General features: G+C 33.1%; 1 protein-coding gene across 4 annotated transcripts in view; it reads left to right on the top strand.

Annotated features, from left to right (window-relative positions):
• Positions 1-2389: 2389 nt before the first annotated feature.
• Positions 2390-21670, top strand: part of LOC139517719 (TSC22 domain family protein 4-like) — a 62397-nt gene continuing 43116 nt past the window's right edge. The window contains exons 1-3 of one of the 4 annotated variants that reach the window (XM_071309078.1): positions 2390-3980; positions 7687-7734; positions 21285-21317. In XM_071309078.1, the coding sequence (XP_071165179.1) occupies positions 2737-3980; positions 7687-7734; positions 21285-21317 (1325 nt within the window). In that variant the 5' untranslated portion in view covers positions 2390-2736. The remainder of the gene's footprint in view (positions 3981-7686; positions 7735-21284; positions 21318-21670) is intronic. The other 3 variants (XM_071309079.1, XM_071309080.1, XM_071309081.1) reach the window with 3 other exon arrangements.

The raw sequence follows: 21670 nt of genomic DNA, 5'->3' as shown, positions 1-21670 counted from the left end.
CTTAGACGACTGCATGAGCTTAAGAGTTCCATCCCTTAGACGACTGCATGAGCTTAAGAGTTCCATCCCTTAGACGACTGCATGAGCTTACGAGTTCCATCTACCCGGATTTTCTTTCTGTATTTACTTTCATAACCTTTGACTTTCCAAAGTCACCCACAAGGCAGTGGGGCTATTATCCCATAGCTGGGGCAAGGTTGATGAGAGCCAGGGCGTATCCACTCGCCGGTGGGCCTGCACTCTGCATCTCTAGGGCCATTCCTGCTCCGAGATCACTTGCAATTTAGCCTGGAATACTGGACCCCAGTAGGCTAGCCAGCGGCAGCGGTATATCTAATGGTCGATACCCGCCTCATTAGATGCATTTCATTACCCTATGGTGTAACACCACTAAAACACTAAGAAAACTGAAGTAATGAGTTTAAACACTATCAACCAGCACCAATTATAATAAACAGGAAACCATTACCACAGACCGATACATTCACTTACCTAGGACGTACTGTAAGATCAGATGGTGGAGCCAACACTGACATCAAACAAAGACTGTCAAAAGCCACAGCTGCTTTTAATAACCTGCAGCCCGTATGGAAATCCGGTCAATACACCATCCGGACAAAGCTAAAACTATACAACAGTTGTATACTACCTATCCTGTTGTATGGTTCTAAATGTTGGCGAATGACAGAGGCAGACCAATAGAAACTCTCTACATTCCATACCAAGAGTCTGAGGAGAATCCTGAGGATATTTTAGCCACAAAAAAATCACCAACCAGGATCAGACCTCCTCAATAAATGCAAACAGGAAGAGATCAGCATAATTATTAGCAGGAGAAGATGAAGATGGATTGGTCATGTTCTACGTAAGAGCCCTGAAGAACTTACAAAAACAGCAAAGTTCTGAACCCCAGAGGGAAAGAGACGCAGAGGACGACCTAAATTAACATTGCGGCGCACAGTTGAGTCTGAGATGGCAAATTTCCAACATACTTGGGGGAACTTGAAGAAGACGGCACAAAACAGGCAGATGTGGAGAAACTTCGTTGCTGCCCCACACGCCAATGGGCTATAGTATTGTATCGTATTGTATTGTATTGTATTTTGTATTGTATTGTATTTTGTATTGCATTGTATTTTGTATTGTATTGTATAGTATTGTATTGTACTTTGTATTGTATTGTATTGTATTGTATTGTATTGTATTGTATTGTATTGTATTGTACTGTATTGTATTGTATTGTATTGTATTGTATTGTATTATAGTGTAGTGTAGTGTAGTGTAGTGTAGTGTAGTGTATTGTATTGTATTGTAAACCTCTTATACTACCAAAACGGCATGTGTCATACTGATGACATCGTCCTGGTCATATAAATCTTATAATGGTCAAATATTTCCAATACTGACTGGCAATGATGTGAATATAGGACCAATATTTCCAAAACGGACTGGCAATGAATCCTGAATTACATGTAAACATATATCGTGCATGTAATTCAGGATTCATTGCCGGTCCGTATTGGAAATATTGGCCCTATATTCACATCATTGCCAGTCAGTATTGGAAAAAGTGGCCCTATATTCTCATTTGATGTATGTAATACAGCATTCAGAGCAAGTCTGTATTGAAAAAGTTACATTATTTAAGGAAAGTGTTATGAACTAGCTGTTTCTGTATTGGCACTGGTAAAGATTCTCGGTCAACTGTATTGGCCCTCCACTCTATGGGCCCCTTAGCCAATACAGCAAACCTTGAATCTATACCAGTACCAACACAGAAACAGCCAGTTGATAACACTATAGTATTGTATTGTATTGTATTGTATTTTGTATTGTTTTGTCTTGTCTTGTATTTTGTATTGTAATGTATTTTGTATTGTATTGTATTTGTATTGCATTGTATTTTGCATCATATTATATTGTATTGTATTGTATTGTATTATATTCAAGTGTATTTTGTATTGTATTGTATTGTATTATATTGTATTGTACTGTACTGTATTGTATTGTTTTGTATAGTATTGTATTGTAATATATTTGTATTTGTATTTGTATTGTATAATTTAAATAAAGTGATGGAGATTTAATTATCTGTCGCACTTTGGTATTCTGTTCATTTATGAATATCACATGCTGTATCTATCCGATCCATTTGTTATAAATACATGTTTTTGAACAATGATCAACAATGCAAATCTTTGAATTGATCCTGATAATAGTATAATTTCAATAGTTTATGTCCCAGATTGAGCCCAGGTTGAACTTCTATTAAAGACTCATTAAAGTCAGACAAGCTTTTTAAATTAGCTAACACTTGTACTTCTCTCCTGTTTTGGTTCATTCACACGAAAGACAGAGTGGGTTTTATGCATGGCGTTTAATTTATTAACAATAAGCACAACATACAGAAGACGAATTTTTCCTTCATAAAAGCCAATGTTTTAAAATAAAAATGACCTTAGCACTATAAAAAAGTCGGTCAAGTGGTAGGTCAGACTGATTTCCTGACGTCACTTCCCATCATTCGTAGCTGTAATGTCCGCCGTCAGTCCTGTACAGTAAATTTCATGTAAGCTGAACTTGTTTTAAAACGAATACGAGTCAAATAGAGCCATGTCCTCAAATTTATGAATTAAACTTACCAACAAAAGATGGGAGATCAATATTTAGCGTATTGTCTCTCACAGACAAGCTTCACATGGGCGTTAAAAAGCAAAGTTATCTGTTGTTGAAGTGATGAATATGGCAGCTAACTCCGACAAGATGGCAGTAACTGACAACCAATCTATTCCTATTCATGGGTCTGACTCTAGAGAAGATGCAGACATGAAGCTTCAAGGTAAATCTACCAATGACGGCAATTATAAAAAGAAAAGTACTTTCAAAATAACAAGTGTTACTAAAAGTTACCATGGGTCAGCAGACATGTCAAATGATGCTGATCATGACATTGAACATGATTCGATGGATGACTTAGATGAAACTGTAGAGAGTCACACTGAAGATGCCAGTTCAGAAATATTAGATATTTCTAAACATACTGATGGCGGTGAGCCTGCATCGCCCATGGAGGAGGAAACTTCTGATCATGCTATAAACTCTGGCATTACTGCCATTAGTAATACTAATAAAGAAGTTAACATTAAAACTGAACAAATGAATAGCACTAGCAATGTAAAAGAAATAAACGTGAAAGAGAAGGAAAAGGAGAAGACAGAGCCGCAAGGTCCACATCCAACCCGATTTAAAGTAGTTAAGATAGAAACAAGAGAACCATTTAAACGTGGACGTTGGAGATGTCAAGATACTTTAGATGTTCCAGCTGTAGACAAAAGTGACACTAAAATTAATATTGTAGACTCTAATGTTGGGGTATCAAACACTTCTTATACATCACATAATGTAAGTTCAGGAGAAGACCCATCTAAAAATCCTGCCAAATCTGTGACTGTGATTCAAGGTGAAAGTAGGGAAAATTTTCACCTTGATAATTCTTCAACAATTCGTCAGACTCAACCTAATAGTCAACTACAAAAAGAACAAACTCCTAAGTCTAGTATACCGAGTAATCTTGCTCAACAGGTATACACACATCCAGGTTCAACTAATTTTCAGAATGGAACAGGACATTCTCAAGCTATCCCAAATGTGAACAGTTCTCATACCCCTGGTCAAAATTCTATGCAAACAGGTGATACGACTTTCATGTATACTGGTCAGATACCTAGTACAATGCAGAATGTAGCTGGGTCAAATGTAGATAACAATTTACAGTACAATAAAGAACAACATGTTAGTAGTGATAATGTGATACAAAATATAGACAATACAGAACTTAATTCTAATTTATCAAAGACCAGCGGTGCTCATAACATGCCACAGAATTCCATGAATATTGATATACAGCAAGGGGCAATTCTGACGCCACAGTCTGTCGCTGAAGTTGTTGGAATGATTCCAAGTCCACAGGAAGAAGACAGGTATATAAATATGTATACATGTTCATATATATATATAAAAAATCAGGGTTAGAAATTATATATACATATATATATACAATTTGTACATGTTCATTGTAGCTACATGTAATGTATATATATACATGTACAGCTATATATAGTACAAAAATGTTAGTAGTCCTTTGGCTAGTCAAAATATACCAGGCCTAGTCTTTTTTCATCTCTTGTAGGCCAGACAAGGGGGGAAAAGCCTCATGCACTTTAGTCGTATTATTCAATCATGTATTGTATTGTATTGTATTGTATTGTAGAAAACTTACAAACTTGTTTTCAGAACATTCTCCAACCTGTTCTGTGCTAACTGACCAGATTTTCTTCTCTTTAATTTATTATTTTAAATAAGGAGTAGACTAACATGATATTTTATAAAATGTATTTTGTTTTTATTCTTGGTCATATGGTTTAGTGTGGTGGCCAGATCAGTGAGGAAATGAACATCATAACATTTGTTGTTCTGTTGAACATTAACCATGGTCACCTACATTGTAGCTCTTATGTCCTTTTAATTATTTTTATGCCCCACCTAAGATAGTAGAGGGGAATTATGTTTTCTGGTCTGTGCGTCCGTTCGTCCAGCTTCAGGTTAAAGTTTTTGGTCAAGGTAGTTTTTGATGAAGTTGAAGTCCTATCAACACAGGCACTCATCTCAGAATTTTTTTTCCTACATATATACCTTTATATAACACAAGGAACTTAACTCGCGATTTAGAAAAATGTCAGGCAATGACGAAATTCCGTTATATGCCGATTTCTCGGCTGTCAACCCCACTTAAACTTGTTATGTCGTAAATCTAAATTGATTTATCTTCACAATGGTGTATAACATGCCTACTTTTGTTGTCGGAATCATCCCTAGCAATCCTACCCAAGTAGTCAATCGTAATTATTTCGTCTACCGAAACAGAATTGGCAATAACCTTCTTGCAGTAAATGATTAATTATAAAATAGTTTCAGAAAAAACTGTTAGTTTTTGTATGAATAGAAATTATCATCCAGTTAGTAAAATTGTATAAGATACGGTGAAAAAAATCTGACAAGTGTTATTTGTGGTATGTCTAATAAGTTACAAATTTTCCCATGATGTCAATATCATTCAGACTTACTCTTGACTTAACATATGAAATGAAACAAGATCAGATAACTCCAAGAATCATTTAGACTTTCCCATAAAATTGACCAATCGGAAGCGAGATATATAAAGAGACGTGACGCGTTTATTGCCAATCCATCTTCGGTAGACAAAATAATTACAGTTGACCCCAATTTCACGGTCCACTAAACAAAGAAAAAGATGGTGCGAAGCTCAGGTTAAAGTTTTGGTTAAAGTTTTTGATCAAGGTACATGTAGTTTTTGATGATGTTGAAGTCCAATCAACTTGAAACTTAGTACACATGTTCCCTATGATATGATATGATCTTTCTAATTGTAATGCCAAATTAAAGTATTGACCCCAATTTCACGGTCCACTGAACATGTAAAATGATAGTGTGAGTGGGGCATCCGTGTTCTATGGACACATTCTTGTTTGTTACAAAAAAATGTATTGTGATCTGCAAATTATCAAAACATTTTGCAAGGACCATACATGTATATATAAATTAAAGAGCAACTGTTTTCCAGCGCTGACATTCATTATATGATGGATTTAACAATGTTTGAAGTTGAATTGTGAGGCAGTTACAATGTATATGAAATGGCATTTCAATGGGATTGGGATATTATATGAATTAAATAGCATTGCAATTGCAAACAATATTGTTCTTATACAGGAATTGAATTTTAAATGAGCCGATGTTGATATCAGATTATATTTTTCCATGAAAAATGATGAAGGTTTCAAATAACTTCTATAATTTGAAAACCGTGTCTAAATGGTACATGTAACTATTCATTTTTGGGGAAAGATGGCATCTCTGTGCAATTACCTAAGAATGGTTCATTTTAAATTTTTGATACGAAATATTTTCTGTTGTGAGCTTTTCATGAGTGTCCATTTAATGCTTTATCAATGAAGCTGCTATAGAATGAAACAAGAACTTGTAAATATATGCTTATCAGTGTATGGATATTGGTAACAGTTTTATATACATGTACATGTATGTAGCACTTGAACATTGTACATTTTTTTCATGCATGATTGACTCGAGGAATTTGTAACATGAAATGTCTAAATTGGACTAGAGCTGGCACATTTAAAATTAAAGTTACCAATGTTCTTATTGAGACCTTAACTTTGGAATTTCTCCCGGTAACCTTTATACCAAAGTTTACGACCATCAGATTGAATTTTCTTGATTATCATACTTAAAATGAATACCCACAATAGCAAACACTTATTTTCAGAAAAAATTTAAGAAATATAATTTCTAGTGAACTATATACACATTAAAACTCACATCTCTAATTTTTTGGGTTAAAATTCCCAATTTAATTGAAAATCTTGTAAAAACTCCCAAACCTGCCATGGGACTTTTTTGCAGTAGTACCCTGAAAAAACCCTGCAGATAGTAAAATAAAAGAATAACATAAAAAAGGGATTCAAATGATATTGATGATAAATCAATAATTTTGATTTTTATGTTTGTCTGCAGATAGTAATAAAAATTAAAAAAAATAAACACTTATTTTAAAGGATCATATTTTCTAGTCAACACATGATATTAGTTCGTAAAAATGGGCTTTTGAAATTTTTGATATAATGTCAATGAATGAATTAACCCAAGAACCATACTAATGTTAAAATGGTTTGGAATCCAACTTATGTTTACATGTATAAACAGATGAAATGAGAGACTGATCTGCATTGATTTTATGGCCTGCCTCTAGCTATTTGGTCCAAGGTCCAGATTCTTCAATTCCTACTGATATTTGTGATAACACAAGAAAGTTGCTTAGATAAGAATCAAATTGAGAATATTTGGCATCTGTGAATTTCATTTGGATATTTCATTATTGTAATTGCTGCATGCAATCTAGATGTCTCCAAGCAAGAAATTACGGGCTTCAGCCTTGAGATATATATGTGAACTTGGCCACCAATTCAGGCATGTCAGGTTTTCTCCAATTTTTGCAAAAACTCGCCTTGTGATGTATCCTGCCTATTGACTTTAATAATAGTCCAAATATTATAGTTATTGTATATGAATAGAAGCAATAAGAATTAATCACTGATCATTTTGCTGATGAAGCTAAAATAGACCATACTAAGAAGATCTAGACTAGATTTATTAAAATTTCAGATGGTTTTTTTTTTCCAGAGTAGTTAAATTCATCTGACAGTGGCTCTTTGAAAAAGCTAACCTAACTAGAATTGTTGCTTTTATGCTTCAATTCTATTGCTGTATACTTTTTTGTATTGTCATATACAAATATTCTGAGGAATCTTGAACATTTGATGTATCATATGTAATCATAGAATTATGGCCAATGAAAAAATAAAAAAGATACTATGAACAACATGTTCACAAAAATATATCAACCATTCAGTACAAGTATTTTTGGTAAAATATAAATTGAGCAGAAGGTTGAATTAATAAAATAAAAAAAAAGCAATGACACCAATGTCTCATGTTAAAACTTTGCATATATATATATATATATACACAACTTTTGATTGAACAAACTGTCTGTTTTGATACTATCTTCATACAAGTAGATAATTTCAGGTCTAAAAGAAACTTCAGTGCTATTAGTCCTCTGACACCAGGTGGACGGTATGTAGAAACTACTAACCACAGTTTCTCACAGGCTTGTTAATAACCAACAAAAACTTCCTTTTCAGCACAGATGGCAATCGTAGAACTAAGTTCAAATTTACCATACAAAGTTTATTTATGAAAAATAAAATGAGTTGATAAAGTTTATTAAAAAAACTCACAGCACTAATTTTCCTGTGTGCCTGACTGCGGTCACACGGCAGGGTTATATATTGAAATTGATTACTAATATTGCCATCTATTGGAAAAAGATCCCAAAATTCACCAATATTCCTTATTAATACATACAAATTTTTACTTGCATCATGCAGTCTGCACTGTTAGCCACTAATCTGATGCCACTCACTAGTCCAATTTTATTCAAACTAGTAAGTATTTACAAAACTTTGTTTTAGACACATAAAAAAAAAGTTGGAATATTGGTCTTCGGGTCAGTACTAGTACAATGTACATGTAGTTATAAACAAGTATTTGGAAAAGATTTTGGTGCAGATTGCCACATGCATGGTTTGATATTTTTGATCAATTGAAAATTCATACCATATAAAATTGTTAAAGTTGTCATGGTAAATTAATCTTAGTGTATAAGGTAGGCTTCAAAAGGAAGTTTTTCTGTAAAAAAATATGTAGCTACAAGCTTTGGAGAGACATATCAGTTTCACTTTATTTTGTCACCTTTTGCATTAATACTCATTTTTACCTTCCTTTAGATTCACCAGTTTTTCCTTGTTTAATAGTGCTGCAGTGTACTAATTTAGTCTATTTTGTTTAGTAGGTAAAATATTTGAATGACTAATTTTAGATAATGTACAAGTAGTTTTTAATATAAATCAATGTAAGTGTGGTATATATATAAGATGGCCCTTCCATTATTGTCAATTATTTTATATCAGTGTTTTCCATTTATATGCAGTGGGCAGCACTTGATAGCTATATATAGGTGTTATAGGGGTTAATATTTGTAGACCCAACAGTTTTATCAAAATGTTGATGGTAATTAATAGTTTTGATTTGTTAATCCTGAAAACTATTAGTCATGTATGCTCATGGTTTTATGGTAAGATTGCCAACGAGAAAACTTAAACAAAATACATAATGTAACTATCCACCAAAAAATGAGGATGTAACAAACATGACAAATAAAGTTACTTGAAAATGTATTATTGATGTCGACTTTGGGACATAAAAGGGATTTTGTATACTTTTAAAATTGTTAAAAAGTCATGAATGTTTCTGAGTTGATCTTTTTTGTAACATTTATTATAATCCCGCTTTAAAAGAGGATGTATACTGTTTTACCCTGTCTGTCCCATGAAATTTTGTATCAAGCTTTACGAGAGAATGCAGGCTATATTACATGTATATAGTGACCAATGTTGTTGTTAATTCTTCAGTTATTTGGTCTCTTGTCAAGAATTGTCTCATTGACAATCATACCACATCTTCTTATCTTTATAATTATATTGAGTGATGTGTTTTCATATAATAAATGTTTGATGTGTATTAAATGCACTACAGCGGGATCTAAAATTAATGGTCTTTTACTTAATACAGGTGGTCTTTTAAATAGGTTTGACTATTCTTACAAATAATGGCAACGTACAAAAATGTATGCATTATTTGTCTTAAACTTACTATGAATCACGTGCACCCAATCAGAGCTCCATGACATTTAGTCTGACCTTGTTACATGAGCCCTAAGCATGCATATTATACTGTGTTTTCATATCCATTGTACTCCATAATTCCTCTCTAATAATTGTTGTCTTTGTCAGGACCCTTAAAATTGGATTTTTTTTATATATATAATAGATAAGGAAAAGTATAATACATACAGAGTAGCTGCAGTTTTCAATAAGTTAAAGGAATTAAACTGTGATGTTGAATCATTCCACCTGCCATGAACTTGATTCTTCTATTCCAGTATCCATTTATATAGTGCTTACAGATATATGTATATGTATGCCTGCTTCTATACTTCTTTTTTTATACTAAGCTTATGGCGCGATAGATTTTAAGAAAGTTTCTAAGAGTTAACTCATCATATAGATCATAGCTATTCTGACTAGCTTCATTTATTGTTGAACCAAAAATATGAAAGATGCTTTGCAGCTTTTTTTATTATCTGTTATATAAACTTAAAATATCTAGTGGAAGTAGGTGACCAAAATGTGCATTTTTGGGGGGAAACTCCATTGGTTTCTTGTATGAACATTCATTATGGCTACTGTATTGTTTCATCTGCATGCTAGAATATATCATTTGGTTAAAGTAGACTTAACATGAAATAGGTATATATAGCTTTACATATTGTATTTACATTTTTTTATATGTTGAATACTGGTGACATCTAGATAACTTTATGTGTCTTTGGTTTATTATGTTTTTTAAGGTACATGTATAGCAGTTCTGCAGTTGGAAGAGTTGACACAGTCAATTATGGATTTGACACAGGCAACTGTCTTTTTACTGGTAAGGGGTAGCTGAGACAGTAAAACAGATATTTGCGACCGTCAAATCTCAAATTGTTGGGGCAACCTTTCCACTGCAATATTGTTATTCCTATTTAAATGTATTACAAAAGGAAAAAGTATACTATAGAGCTGTAAAAATGTATAAATTTAAGAGAAAATAAGATTTTCACAAAAGTTAATTAAGCATCATGAATGATTTTGCCACAAAAATGCCATGGCAACAATTGAGTAATAATATGACATCTTACAAATTCAAACTGAAAGTTTCTTTACTTGTACATTTCAAATTGGAATAATATCTCATCAAAACCATGCTTTTTTGGGTGTTGTTTATTTTCTTGCAGATTTTCACACAGAAAACAAATCAAATAAATTAAAACATGACTTTTTTTAGCCAATCAGTGCCCAAGTGGACCATGTGATCTTTTGCCATCACTTGACATACATCATCAGCTATTTGTCATAAACATTGTCAGAAACCAGTGACTAGCATGACTGGACTTTTTTCAACCCAACTGATCTTAGTTAGTGATCATATTATTGGTTAAGATAATTGTATGGGTTAATTTACTGATTGTATATATGGGTATCTAACAATTTGTTTCCAAAAAATTTGCTTAATCAATATGACCACTAGAAATAGAACAGTAATTGATTGAATTTCCCTCTGCTCATCTACAAAAAATTGCAGACTGTACAGGAACTCCATGCACCAGCTGGTATTTGATATTCAGTTTGTCTCTTGATTAGTTTTACCTTTCTTGCTTCACTAATGATACAGTTTGTCTCCTGATAAGTTTAACCTTTCTTGCTTCACCAATGATACAGTTTGTCTCCTGATTAGTTTTAACTTTCTTGCTTCACCAATGATACAGTTTGTCTCCTGATTAGTTTTAACTTTCTTGCTTCACCAATTATACAGTTTGTCTCCTAATAAGTTTTACCTTTCTTGCTTCACCAATGATACAGTTTGTCTCCTGATTAGTTTTAACTTTCTTGCTTCACCAATTATACAGTTTGTCTCCTAATAAGTTTTACCTTTCTTGCTTCACCAATGATACAGTTTGTCTCCTGATTAGTTTTATCTTTCTTGCTTCACTAATGATACAGTTTGTCTCCTAATAAGTTTTAACTTTCTTGCTTCACCAATTATACAGTTTGTCTCCTAATAAGTTTTAACTTTCTTGCATCACCAATGATACAGTTTGTCTCCTGATAAGTTTTACCTTTCTTGCTTCACTAATGATACAGTTTGTCTCCTGATAAGTTTAACCTTTCTTGCTTCACCAATGATACAGTTTGTCTCCTGATTAGTTTTAACTTTCTTGCTTCACCAATTATACAGTTTGTCTCCTAATAAGTTTTACCTTTCTTGCTTCACCAATGATACAGTTTGTCTCCTGATTAGTTTTATCTTTCTTGCTTCACTAATGATACAGTTTGTCTCCTAATAAGTTTTAATTTTCTTGCTGCCCAAATGATACAGTTTGTCTCCTGATTAGTTTTACCTTTCTTGCCTCACCAATGATACAGTTTGTCTCCTAATAAGTTTTAATTTTCTTGCTGCCCAAATGATACTGTTTGTCTCCTAATAAGTTGTACCTTTCTTGCTTCACCAATGATACAGTTTGTCTCCTAATAAGTTTTACCTTTCTTGCTGCACCAATGATACAGTTTGTCTCATAATAAGTTTTACCTTTCTTGCTGCACCAATGATACTGTTTGTCTCCTAATAAGTTTTACCTTTCTTGCTTCACCAATGATACAGTTTGTCTCCTGATAAGTTCAACTTTCTTGCATCACCAATGATACAGTTTGTCTCCTGATAAGTGTTACCTTTTTTGCTTCACCCATGATACAGTTTGTCTCCTGATAAGTTTTACCTTTCTTGCTTCACCAATGATACAGTTTGTCTCCTGATTAGTTTTAACTTTCTTGCTTCACCAATTATACAGTTTGTCTCCTGATAAGTTTTACCTTTCTTGCTGCACCAATGATACAGTTTGTCTCCTAATAAGTTGTACCTTTCTTGCTTCACCAATGATACAGTTTTTCTCCTAATTAGTTTTACTTTTCTTGCTTCACCAATGATACTGTTTGTCTCCTGATAAGTTTAACCTTTCTTGCTTAACCAATGATACAGTTTGTCTCCTGATAAGTTTTACCTTTCTTGATGCACCAATGATACAGTTTGTCTCCTAATAAGTTGTACCTTTCTTGCATCACCAATGATACAGTTTGTCTCCTGATAAGTGTTACCTTTCTTGCTTCACCCATGATACAGTTTGTCTCCTGATAAGTTTTACCTTTCTTGCTTCACCAATGATACAGTTTGTCTCCTGATTAGTTTTAACTTTCTTGCTTCACCAATTATACAGTTTGTCTCCTGATAAGTTTTACCTTTCTTGCTGCACCAATGATACAGTTTGTCTCCTAATAAGTTGTACCTTTCTTGCTTCACCAATGATACAGTTTTTCTCCTAATTAGTTTTACTTTTCTTGCTTCACCAATGATACTGTTTGTCTCCTGATAAGTTTAACCTTTCTTGCTTAACCAATGATACAGTTTGTCTCCTGATAAGTTTTACCTTTCTTGCTGCACCAATGATACAGTTTGTCTCCTAATAAGTTGTACCTTTCTTGCTTCACCAATGATGCAGTTTTTCTCCTAATTAGTTTTACTTTTCTTGCTTCACCAATGATACTGTTTGTCTCCTAATAAGTTTTACCTTTCTTGCTTCACCAATGATACAGTTTGTCTCCTAATAAGTTTTACCTTTCTTGCTGCACCAATGATACAGTTTGTCTCCTAATAAGTTGTACCTTTCTTGCTTCACCAATGATACAGTTTTTCTCCTAATTAGTTTTACTTTTCTTGCTTCACCAATGATACTGTTTGTCTCCTGATAAGTTTAACCTTTCTTGCTTAACCAATGATACAGTTTGTCTCCTGATAAGTTTTACCTTTCTTGCTTCACCAATGATACAGTTCGTCTCCTGATTAGTTTTACCTTTCTTGCTTCACCAATGATACAGTTCGTCTTCTGATAAGTTTTACCTTTCTTGCTGCACCAATGATACAGTTTGTCTCCTAATAAGTTGTACCTTTCTTGCTTCACCAATGATACAGTTCGTCTTCTGATTAGTGTTACCTTTCTTGCTTCACCAATGATACAGTTCGTCTTCTGATAAGTTTTACCTTTCTTGCTTCACCAATGATACAGTTCGTCTTCTGATTAGTGTTACCTTTCTTGCTTCACCAATGATACAGTTTGTCCCCTGATAAGTTTTACCTTTCTTGCTTCACCAATGATACAGTTCGTCTTCTGATTAGTGTTACCTTTCTTGCTTCACCAATGATACAGTTCGTCTTCTGATAAGTTTTACCTTTCTTGCTTCACCAATGATACAGTTCGTCTTCTGATTAGTGTTACCTTTCTTGCTTCACCAATGATACAGTTTGTCTCCTGATAAGTGTTACCTTTCTTGCTTCACCAATGATACAGTTTGTCATCTGATAAGTTTTAACTTTCTTGCTCTATCAATGATACAGTTTGTCACCTGATAAGTTTAACCTTTCTTGCTTCACCAATGATACAGTTTGTCACCTGATAAGTTTAACCTTTCTTGCTTCACCAATGATACAGTTTGTCTCCTGATAAGTTCAACTTTCTTGCATCACCAATGATACAGTTTGTCTCCTGATAAGTTTTACCTTTCTTGCTTCACCAATGATACAGTTTGTCATCTGATAAGTTTTAACTTTCATGCTCTATCAATGATACAGTTTGTCACCTGATAAGTTTAACCTTTCTTGCTTCACCAATGATACAGTTTGTCTCCTGATATATGTTTAACCTTTAGGGGACAAGCTTGCATCATCAATGCAACTTATTGTTGTGAAAGTTAATAAATGTATATTTGCACCAAATATGTTCTGTCAAGGAATGGAGCCTCTAGTTATATTATGCATTTCAAAACAATAAAGATATGAGTGAAAAAGGTAAAAAAAAATATAGTGTATTAATAATTTGGCTCCTTGTTATGTTCATAGGTAACATATACAGCTGGCCTCTGCCTTGGGATATTTTGTTTAACCCATGCTTATGTCACAAAATTAAAAATACAAGCACTTGAAGGTCAATCTAGTCCTTGACAAAGTCATACAGTCATGTTCAGGTTTATATATAAGGTATAATGTACATGACATTTCTTATTTTTCATTGAAATTTGTATGATGTTTATAAAAAAAAATGAATTTACAAAAGCAGATTTCATCTGTATGTCTAAAGAAATGAATGGTAAAATACAAATGATATAAAAAAATATTGGATACTATTTTGTGGGGTAGCTCTCAGTTTTACGTGTGCGACACTGCCATTAAAACTTGAATTGAAGATTAACGGGGAAACCTTTTAAAGTATTAAAGTTTCATATGGAGTGGCAGATCAAGGTGGAAGGTTTTAGGGGTTGGAACCTCCCCCTTTTGTTCTTCTGACGATCAATGCATTTGAATGTGGACATATAGTTAGGAACCCCCCCTTTTAACATGGAAAGCCCCCTCTTATATATGGCTGGATCCGCCCTTGATATAATTTAGCCGCCCAATTGGATCCCTTAAAAGTTCCTGCTGAATGTGGAACAAATAATGTGGGTACAGCCATAAAAAGAAATTAACCACATTGTTTTTTTCTTTTCTAATATTCCTACTTTGACCTTGGAGTGGACTTAAAATCATTATTGCCACAAAATATACTTACAAGTTGAGTTGAGATTTACTGATCACAATAAGGTATCATTCACCAAAATTATTTGATACATTTACACAATACTGTGGATTCATTCTTATTTGTTGGATTCCAATTTTCGTGAATTTCGTTGGTACAGGTGAACCACAAAATTAAATGTTCAAAGAATAGCAATTTTTCTATAGGCTTGTATGAGGAGTTCGGCAAAACCATGAAAATGAATATCAAAGAACATGTAAGTTTTCCTTAATCCACGAAAATTGGTACCGACGAAAATAAATGAATCCCCAGTATCACATGTAGAATTAATCATTATGCTCCTAATAAGGGACAAAATTGACAAGGTAAAATGTTAAAAATTGACTCGTTTTCAATCAGTATTTGCTCAGGTTTTTTTTTAACCTTAATTCATATATTTGGGCTGGGGTATCTGTGTAAGTGACATCTTCTCATGTTTGTCTCGTTGCAATAACTGAAAAAGAAAAATATTGAATTAGTTTAAAGAAGACCTTTATCATAATCATTAACAAATGTATTTACAGATTTTTGATACGTTCAATAGATTCCAAACAGCTGCTGTCCCTTGTCAAATGTTTAGAATTATTTTCTGCATTTTTAGGAAGTGTTGTCATAATTTCATAATCATGGAAGGTCATATAACTAAAACCAATCTGGTGCTGTTGATTCATCAAATAAAAAAAGTTTGATATTTTTATGTCAGGCCTCATTGTTGATCCAAAATTCACATAGACAGTAAGTCGGTAAGTCTTGAATGCCAAAAGAAAGGGCATTATGTTTTTCGGTTTCTGCATCTGTTCATTCCTCCGCCAGTCAGTCCATTTGTCGTCTGATCCACTTCAGGTTACAGTTATTGGTCGAGGTATTTTTTGATGAAGTTGGAAAATCCAATCAACTTGAAACTTTCAAGTTCACATGCTCCCTATTATTTAATGTCAAATTAGAGTTTTGACCCCTAGTTGAATTTCACGGTCCACTAAACATAGAAAATAATAGTGCAAGTATGGCATCAGTGAACTATGGACACAATTTCAGGTTTACATTTATAAAAACTTCATTTATAATTAAGGTCTTTCCCCTACATGGGAAAGACCTTATTGTTTTTCTAATGTTTTTTTTTCTTTTTCTTTTTTTTCTTTTTTTTCTTCCAACATTTTTTTGACATGCCCGCTTATGATGTCTGTTGAAGTTATTAAGACCAAATATGGACCATCGGTAGAACTCACCAAGATGTATTATCAAATGACTCTGTTAAGGATTTCATCATCCCCTTTAGGAGTTATCTCCCTTTTATTGATTTTTTTCAACAGGGCCCCCCTTCATTGGTTTTAAAGATATCATGACCTTAATTGGACACAATGTAGATCTCATCATGATGAATTACCATGTGAGGCTGAATAGGATTTCATCGTCCCCTATGAGAGTTATATCCCCTTGAAACAATTTCTTTCCTTTGCATTTTTCTCAAAAAGTATAAGAGATAGAATCGATTTGAAAACGGCAACATGTACAAGAACAGATGGCAATATTAATGAACATGTACAATCATTTTGTCATTAACCCTTATAAGGAGTTATTCCCCTTGAAAAATGGTACATAATTTTAGAAAAATTGTATTTCGAGAACCAGAAGTCGTAGAGACTTGGGACCTTCACCAATAATCTTTAATTCATGTGACCTTTAATATGCAGTCAAGGTCAAAGGTCACTGAGTGCAAAAAAAAATTACGCTGCAATTTCAAGCTTACATATTAGGAAAACGATAAGACTTTGCTGCATACATACAGCGTATAAAATGTTCCTCTCGACGAGCTCTACATTTTATATGATAAGTCCAAAAATGTCCGACTGTCTGTTCAAAAGTTACAACGGGATGATTCTTAAAAGTATAGTATTTTGTGTATATCTTTTTAATGGTAACAGATATCAACCTACTATAAACTGCAAAGCTGATCAGTAATTCAAGACCTTCAATTTGAGGTCAATGTCAGGTCATGATGAAATTTCACCTTGACCTTCACATTATACTATGACCTTGACCTTGTGATATTTGAAAGGTCAAGTGGTCTTGAGTTGAATGGTGGTAGTCCCATGTCTCTACGACTTCTGGTTCTTAAGTTTGGTATTGCATCATATATTTGATGATTAATTGTGACCTTGGTGAACTTTGAAATTGTTCCAATTCTTTTTCTATAATGTTGCCATTCAACTGTAGATCAATTATCATTTAACAGATTTGAGATATCTATTGTCGTTTTAGAGATAATGCAGTTTGAAGTTTTGCGAGCAGAGGCATGTATTTCTGAATCAACAACAGCTTACTACTTAAAATGTTATGGAAATTGAAGAGGTTGACATAGTTATATGTTTGACTAAATACCAAAAACATTCCATTAAAAAAAACACCAAAAAATCAATTTGAAATTTTCAATTTGTAAGTTTCATAACTTCTATTTATATAGTTGATATTGCATCATTATTTGCATTTTGTCAAATGGGGTCATCTGATATATCAAATTGAAGGTCTTAATAAACTCTACCAAAAAATGAAAATTTTAAACCCCCTTTCCATCCCAGGGGGACGGGTGGGGTCATTTAGTGCAAACATTCAAATTTCTCAGATGGTAAGGTTGTCGCATATCAAATGAAAGAACATAAAGCGTACATTTCAAATTTCAAATTGACGTCCCCCAAAAATTGGTTGGATGGGGTCATTGAGTGCAAAAAATATATTTTCTTTTACTATATGGTTGTTGTATATCAAATGAAAGGTCATGATGTGTACATTTGAAATATCAAATTCCCAACCTCCAAAAATTGGTTGGATGGGGTTATTAAGTGCAAAAATAAAATTTTTTAGAACATGGCGTTGTCGCATATCAAATGAAAGCTCATCTACCCTGTGTTACACATATCATACTTCCGATCTCAAAAATGTAGGCGGATGAGGTCATTAAGTGTAAAAAAACAAAAAGTTACAGAAGGTATGCTTGTCATATATCAAACGAAAGGTCGTACAAAGAACATTACGAAAACATCACTTTTACAGGAAAGACCTTTCAATTGTTTTACAAACAATTGAGATACTAGTTTATGTAGTGATTTCATTCATAAATATTTTCAATCCCATAGTAAAATTTCAAATTTTTACAAAAAAATCTGAATTTACAATACAATATTTAGAAATCTGATGAAACAAGGTAATAGTAAGTTAAAGGCTAGTCCATCTTTAAAAGAAATGTATATCTGTTATTAAATTTTGAAAGAAAGCATTTAAAGTATTGTCACTGGGTTTATAATCAAGTCTGTAAAAAAATTCAATAAAGGATAGGTGACCATACTCTAATTGATGTTTGCATGACCAAGTAGATAAACCTATATAGTATCTACTAATACTGAATCTAGGTTGAACAGAAGTCAGTCTAGTGCACTCACCTTGTTCTTAGTCACAGGGTAAACTTGTATTGATTTGAAATATTGTACAAAATTTATCAAGGCTTCAGTATAGGTTATATATTATATAGATATGTTTAGTGCATAATGATTAATTACACATACAATTGTATTATTACCACTGCCAAATCTTATGTTTATTCAATAGTAGCAATCCTGTAAGTTCTTTATTCTGTTTGTCTCTCTGTCTACCTGATCCTGTTTGTCTCTCTGTCTACCTGATCCTGTAAGTTCTTTATTCTGTTTGTCTCTCTGTCTACCTGATCCTGTAAGTTCTTTATTCTGTTTGTCTCTCTGTCTACCTGATCCTGCAAGTTCTTTATTCTGTTTGTCTCTCTGTCTACCTGATCCTGTAAGTTCTTTATTCTGTTTGTCTCTTGTCTACCTGATCCTGTAAGTTCTTTATTCTGTTTGTCTCTCTGTCTACCTGATCCTGTAAGTTCTTCATTCTGTTTGTCTCTCTGTCTACCTGATCCTGTAAGTTCTTTATTCTGTTTGTCTCTCTGTCTACCTGATCCTGTAAGTTCTTTATTCTGTTTGTCTCTCTGTCTACCTGATCCTGTAAGTTCTCTATTCTGTTTGTCTCTCTTGTCTACCTGTTTGTGTGTCAGAGGATTAGTCATTCCACATCTACTGTAGATGTTCCAGAGATGTAGCTGCTGGGAGAATTAAAAGGGAGGTTACAGGACCTTTATCTAAGGACCCTGGGATCGGGAGTTTTTAAGCTCAAGATTTTAGGATTGATCCTTTTAAAATTCTGGAATTGTTTTTTCGAATTACGGGATGTCAGGATTTAAATTTCTTTAAATTTCGGGACCTCAGGATTTGGGATTTCCTACTCCCCCCTCCTCCTTAAACCTACTAGTCTCACCCTTAAATTATGACTTCAATTATTAGCCATCCAATGTATCTATGTCAGACATCTGCAATAAATTCAAGCTTTAAAATAATGTTATGCTTGGTAACTGGGATACTCAGTCAGTTGATCCATGTATTACACATTCCCAATTTCCATTCTCAATTTTATATTATAAGCAGAAATAAATAAGTGTGCAATAATCCATAAAACCCATTACCTGGTGGTGACGGAAATCATAAACAAAAAATAATTATAAAAACCATCTAACACATGTTGACAAAATAAACAGTATATATGTGAAGTTATTTCTTAAAAAGGAATATAAACCAAAACTTTTTTTTTATAAATGTTAATTTTTTTGGAATAATTGTGAATTTTGTGTTGATGGTATTTAGTAGTCCTTGTTAATAGAGTAATCTTGTTCATTTAAAGTTATGAATCAAACTAGTTTTGTCAAGCTTTTTTATGAAGCATTAACATTTATACCTGAGATAGTAAATAAATAAGACTTTGTTGAAAGTTGACCAAATTGTACAGATTTCAACTACATTCAGGACTTATATAAAGAAAACACATATATATAGACCTGAGGGCTTTACAAATTGATATGTGATTTGGTGTAACAAACATGATTTTGGGGGACATATGCACTATGTTTCTGGTCAATGTAATTGTTGTTTTGAACATTTCAAGAGACCTATTTCTGTCCATTCATTTGAGCAATGAAAAGGGGCCATTCAGGACTTTATCAAAACCTACTTTAAATTATTTAGCTTAGAACTTGAAAAATATGGTCACTTGCATATTTGGGTTTTGTTAAGTTAGTGGGTTGCTGTTAGCTGAAACATGGTGTAGAAAATGAACTATAAATGTTATATCAAAAAAGGTTAGATTTATCATTAACTGGAGGTTAAACCCGTGTAAATGCTAACACAGGTAATTTTAACTCCAATGGAGCATTGACATTTAATAACCTAGACCGAATTTCATTTCAAGAAGTTCATATGTATCCTAAAGGTGTGTACAGTATGTTTATCAGTCAGGTGAAGAAAAACTGTCTGACCACTTGTAAACAACTGGAGCAGAAATAAACATGTTTGTTTGTTATTTATTCTGCATTAATACATGTAATATATAGAAATGAGATAATTAAGGGATTTTAATCAGCTGTTCCAGGATTATATATGTTGACACTTTTGGAATAACACTTTGACTCTGTGAAAATGTCACATTGAATGATTTGTTTTAGATTATCTCTCTGCCAAGGTTAGTGACGTTTTCGTATGTGGTGTAATATCATGTCATTTTCATTTCAACGACCTAGATTAACTCTGCCATGTGTAGTCGATTTAACAAGTTGGACAATATTTGATAATTGTCACTCATCCCGGTATAGAACTTGATAGTGGATAAATTTTAGTTCTTATTCAATTAGAAAGTGTACAAATCTAGTCAGCTTCCACTATGCACCCAGGACGGAGTAGTGTTTCATGTGTGAGTGGGATACCAGAGGCCGGTTCTTCTTCCCCAACTGTAACATCACCTACAGAACAGAATTATTACTATGGTTATTATCCATATTACCCTATTTACTCAGTTTCTCAGGATAGTGCCGGAGTGTATAATGTTTACCATACATGGCCAGCTAGTGTACCAAGCAGGAACAAACCACGGTAAAACAAAAATTGGCATGTTTTATAATCTATAGATCTGTAGTATTATAATTCATCGTCATTAACTGTAGAAAATTGTTTATACATATTATATGTTGTTTGGTATTTGTACATTTTAAAATGTAACATGTTACACGTACTGTCAATATACACCCACTAAGCACTTTATCCCATACTTCATCATAACATATTCCTGTTATTTGTGTAAAAATTCTCAATGCACACAAATATTTCCTATCTCTTCTATGAAAAAAAAACCCATAAAAAACTTGTATCTCCCACTATACAATAAATACTTTAAAAATTGCATAATTTCTTTTTAGAAATGATAAAAAGTGTACCAATCGTGGAAAAATGCAAGTATTTTGTCATTATACTATTTAGAATTTGAAATTTTGTCATTTCCAAATGGTGTTTTTACAAGATTTTATATTATAACAATTGTGTGTGCTTTACATCATGCCTCATTTGTGTGTCTTTTTTTTTATATACATCAATATGCATTTATTTCCCAATAAAAAAGATGAATATTCTCTTTTTTGAGTCCATATGTCAAACTTGTCTCTCAAATGCATATTCCTTTTCATTGCACAATATTCCTGACACTTTGGCTATGCAATTTGGAGGAATCTAATATGAAAATGTAGACAAGGGGGGTAGGTAGGTAGAGATTGTGAAATGGAGAATCATTTCAATTGCTTTTACTGTT

This window comes from Mytilus edulis, chromosome 3 (genome assembly GCF_963676685.1).
Source record: "Mytilus edulis chromosome 3, xbMytEdul2.2, whole genome shotgun sequence".
Taxonomy (NCBI): domain Eukaryota; kingdom Metazoa; phylum Mollusca; class Bivalvia; order Mytilida; family Mytilidae; genus Mytilus; species Mytilus edulis.
Note: the sequence above shows the minus strand (reverse complement) of the source record. Positions and strands in the feature narration are given on the sequence as shown.